The 4,312-nt window shown below is 24.7% G+C and overlaps 1 protein-coding gene across 1 annotated transcript; it reads left to right on the forward strand.

Moving 5' to 3' along the window:
- Positions 1 to 1,470: 1,470 nt before the first annotated feature.
- Positions 1,471 to 2,094, forward strand: LOC108482439 (cyclin-dependent protein kinase inhibitor SMR1). The gene has a single exon (XM_017785572.2). The coding sequence runs from the start codon at positions 1,570 to 1,572 to the stop codon at positions 1,912 to 1,914; it is 345 nt and encodes a 114-aa protein (XP_017641061.1). The 5' UTR covers positions 1,471 to 1,569; the 3' UTR covers positions 1,915 to 2,094.
- The last annotated feature ends 2,218 nt before the right edge of the window (positions 2,095 to 4,312 follow it).

Below are 4,312 nucleotides of genomic sequence, written 5' to 3' on the forward strand. Positions count from 1 at the left end.
TTTGTGTGGGTTATTAATATATAAAATTTGATGAATGGTTAATTAGTGTTTTATTAATTGTCAGTGCTTTTTATTTTGTATGTGTGTGAAAGATTGGATTTAAATGAATGATGAAGAGTAATAAAGGAGTAAGGTGGATTAATCAATAATGATTTTAATTTTCATTAATATTTTAGGGTTTAGATGCCATCCTTACAAGTTTACAGGGAGTCATCTAAGAACATTAAATTGGCAGATCAATCCAACATAATTCACTATATTGTCACCCAAAACAACAACATCATCTTCATTTTGTTTTTCTATTTATTTATTTTCTTGTTTATATTAAGTATTATTTTCTTTAATTACATGAAATGTGTATATATATATATATATATATATATATATTTTATTAGAACCAAAGTAAGAAATGAGTTAAAACTATATATTTTAGTTAAAATCTCAAATTCAAATTTCTTAAAGGTGAGAATTTAGATAATAGTTCAAGCACAAACTTACTCTATATATATATATATATATATATATATATATAAATATTGAAATAGATACTTAAAACTATATAAAATTTACCAAAATGGTAAGTAAAAATTAATAACATAACTTTTAAAAAAAATATGGATGTGATGATTTACAATAATAATTGAAAAATATTATATGTTTATTGCTAAATAAGACTAGACATGATCATAAATTAATAGGGAATAAAAGGAAACATCGTAAGGTTTTTCATTAAAAAGAAAGAAAAAGTAAGATGAAAAAAATAAGAAAGTAGGAGTGTGTATTACACGCTCCATGAGAAAGAGTGGGTGGAGTACGGAAGACAGAATAGTTACACCTTTTGTCTCCGACGTAAGTTTTACGTTCCTCATGTTAGAAATGGAATCCGCTAAAGTGGCTGAAACCCTTAGGTTAATAAAGGATAAAGTGGGGTTTAATTGCCTGTTTCCGGTCTCACATTTTGTCCTTAGTTTTAAGGATATTATCGGAAGGTGGCTTAAAAATTATTTTGAGCTGAAAAAAGGTTTAGGATCTTAATTTATCCAGAAAAATAAATTTGAAATCTGATGGTAAAACTACAATTAATTAAAACTTAAATTTATTCAAAATATTGGGTTATATGAAATTAAAATTAAAGAAATTTGGTTTTCTGAATTAGTCAAATTCACCACTTATATCATCATTTGTGTTTTGAATTAATATGATTTTCTTACCTCATATTTTTGAAGCTTGATTTTAAATATTTATAAAATTCAAAGGAATACATTAATAGGTTTTACTTCTTCAATTTTCCTATCCACAGCTACTTAAAAGGAAAATGAGGTAAGAAAGGCTAAAACTTAAAGTCCTAACTCCTAAAAGCCATGTCATTATCATACCTCAAGCCAAGCTTAAACACAAAGTTTTCATTCACTATTTTTATTTTTATTTCATTTTAAATGAACAGTAATTTGTTTAGAGAATGAATATAAAAGGATACCATCTCTCCCTCTCAACCCCTTTCTCTTACCTTCCAGTACACGTATTCTTCTTCTGCTCTCTCTTTCTTTCCTTTTTTTTATATAAAAAAAAATGTCTGCAGATCATGGATTATTACAAGATTTGTCGCAAACCAAATTACCCAAACTAAAGATTCAATCTTCAAATCAAACAGGAAACGAAAACACGAATCCAGATGACAGCAGCAGTAGCAGTAAAGAGTGTTGTGTAACGCCAACATCGAAAGAACACAAGATCCCAGCAGTTTTGTCATGTCCAGGAGCACCAAAGAAACCTAGGAAAACATATGTGTCTTGTAAAAGGAAGCTGTTGTCTAAATTCCAGTTCTTCGACATCATTAACAGAGAAGAAGTTGATGCGTTTTTCAATACTGGTTTTGATCATTCTATCTCCAAAAGAAGGTGCCCTCCTACATGAACAATAATATTATACGTATATTTTTATTTTTTTATATATGTAATTTTTTTTTTTTTTTTCTTTGTATGTATGTATTGAATTGAAATTACACGCAAATCTATTACTAGAATTCAAAAACTTTATATAAGTCTGTAATATTCAGACTTTTTTATTTATGGGATCCGATCTATACATGTTAAATCCTTTCCTTATGAATTTTGTTAATTTCAATTTAAATTCATTATATATATTGTAATTTTTCTTCCAAATTTGAATCCAACTCCCCTTCTTAATTAATATCAACTAAGATTCCTTTAATCCCATTTTTAAAACTAATAAAATGAGTTCCAAGATGAAAAAAAAAAAAAAAGGAACTAGGATTGGAATTTTGATCTTGAGATATGTAGATGAAAATTAAGAGATTAGTATATATATATTTATATATATTGGTACTTCTAATAGATTAATTGGAAGAGTATATGTCATCTTATTAATCTAGTTTTTATTTTAAAAATTTTAAATTATAGTTAATGATGATTATATAATAAATTTATAACACAAAATTTGTTTTATGATCATCATTAACTATAGTTTAAAATTTTAAAAATAAAAACTAGATTAATAAGATGACATATACTCTTCCAATCTGTGTTATAAATTTATTATTTTGTTAGTTATTTGGTTAAAAATGGTTGATTTTCTTCCTTTTTTGGGGGGCGTTTGGCATGTGGGAAACTTTCTGAGTAATTGAGAAAGGCATTGGGATCTGCTAAAAAACTTATTTAGATTTGAAATTCTCGGAGATGATTTTATTTTATTTTTTCTCGAGAAAGTGATAGAAACCGAGAATGGTGCAATGTGCTTTGGGCATAAGCAAGTGTTTTGTCTCTTTTGGTAAGAAATCATTGATTTCATGTTTTTTATTTTTATTTTATAAAACGATTGATTTATTTAGTTTTGTTGTTTTATGGAGTCTATATTTTGACTTCATGTTGCGTTGAGACAATTTTTATGTTTTACGTAGGGATCGGATTTTTACTGACAAATTCAAACTACTTTCAGTCACGACATACCATCAGTCGTTAAAGTTTCTGCAAACCTAAACTGATTGCCTTTGACCCTGTTCCTTCTTTCTAATTAATTAATTATATATATATATGATTTAATTTAATTAGTGAAGGATATTAAAATGATTTAATACTATATAATAGTTGACTTTAGAACCTAATATTTAGTTTTTAAATTTCACGACTAAAATTTAAAGCGTGCAAGTGTAATAAAAAGTAAAAAGAAAATATTAAAAATGAGATAAATTGATAGTGTATTAAATATTAATTTTTATCATTAAGTATTGAATATAGAGATAAATACTTTTAAGGGAGAATAAATATTTAAACTTTGGAGATAATATTATTTTGAGAGATAATTACAAACTCTAAACATAAATCGTAAAATAGAATATACCAAAATATTAACCTTATCATTATTATTTGAGAAAAATGAGTTTATTACATATTTTATGATTATATTTTTTAAATAAATAAAGAATAATTATCGAGTTCTCAATGAAGATTTAGGATGCCGCCATGTAGTTTTTTTTTTAAATATATATATTATAAGGAGACATGATAATATTCTAAATCATGTTGTGAAGTTTTATTTCACGAACAAATACAATAATTATCTATAAATAAATGCCTTTTAAATTTAATGAAATAAATTTGCAATAAAAGATTTCATTTTCTAATACCTTGATACTAAACAAAGTTGCGCTTAGATTGGGCTCGAACTTATGCATTATATCAATGTCATTCATAATTGTTCAAACTGAACTTGGGTTGAAATATAAGCATCAAGTTCTACTCTAATCCACTTATATTTGTAAGTGACTAATTAAACTTATTTAGGCCCAATTTTGTTATTATTATTTTTAAAAGTATAATGGTATTATTTAATACGTAATAAATACAAATATATTTATTATGTTTATGTTTATGTTATAATATATTATTGAATATTTAATTTACTAAATTTCGAATAAAATTTCCAAACCCAAACTTAATTTTAAAATTTAATATTTAAACCTTTTTAACTTTCCCAAATTTCAAATCCTTTATGATTGGAAGTTTGTCATCATTTCAATAGTTCAATACATAAATATAATCATTAAGAATGATATTTTACTTCCATTCTATGTTTTATTTTATTTTTCCTATTGTGCATTCTATATATATAAAGAAAATAAACCAGTAATTGTGTTAATTCAACTGATGCTTTGATTTTTAAAAAGAACAAAAATAATAATAATAACACTTTGAAAGTAATAATAATTTAAATTTTTATTTTCAAATTAATAAAAATGTTAAAATAAATTTCAATGTCGTCTTAAATTGATCATGGATAACTTCAACAAAGATTA

The sequence above is a fragment of the Gossypium arboreum genome, chromosome 1 (assembly GCF_025698485.1).
Source record: "Gossypium arboreum isolate Shixiya-1 chromosome 1, ASM2569848v2, whole genome shotgun sequence".
NCBI lineage: Eukaryota > Viridiplantae > Streptophyta > Magnoliopsida > Malvales > Malvaceae > Gossypium > Gossypium arboreum.

What these genes read in the sequence shown, in the direction of transcription:
- LOC108482439 (XM_017785572.2), top strand. Translation starts at nt 1,570, where the DNA reads ATGTCTGCAGATCATGGATTATTACAAGATTTGTCGCAAACCAAATTA.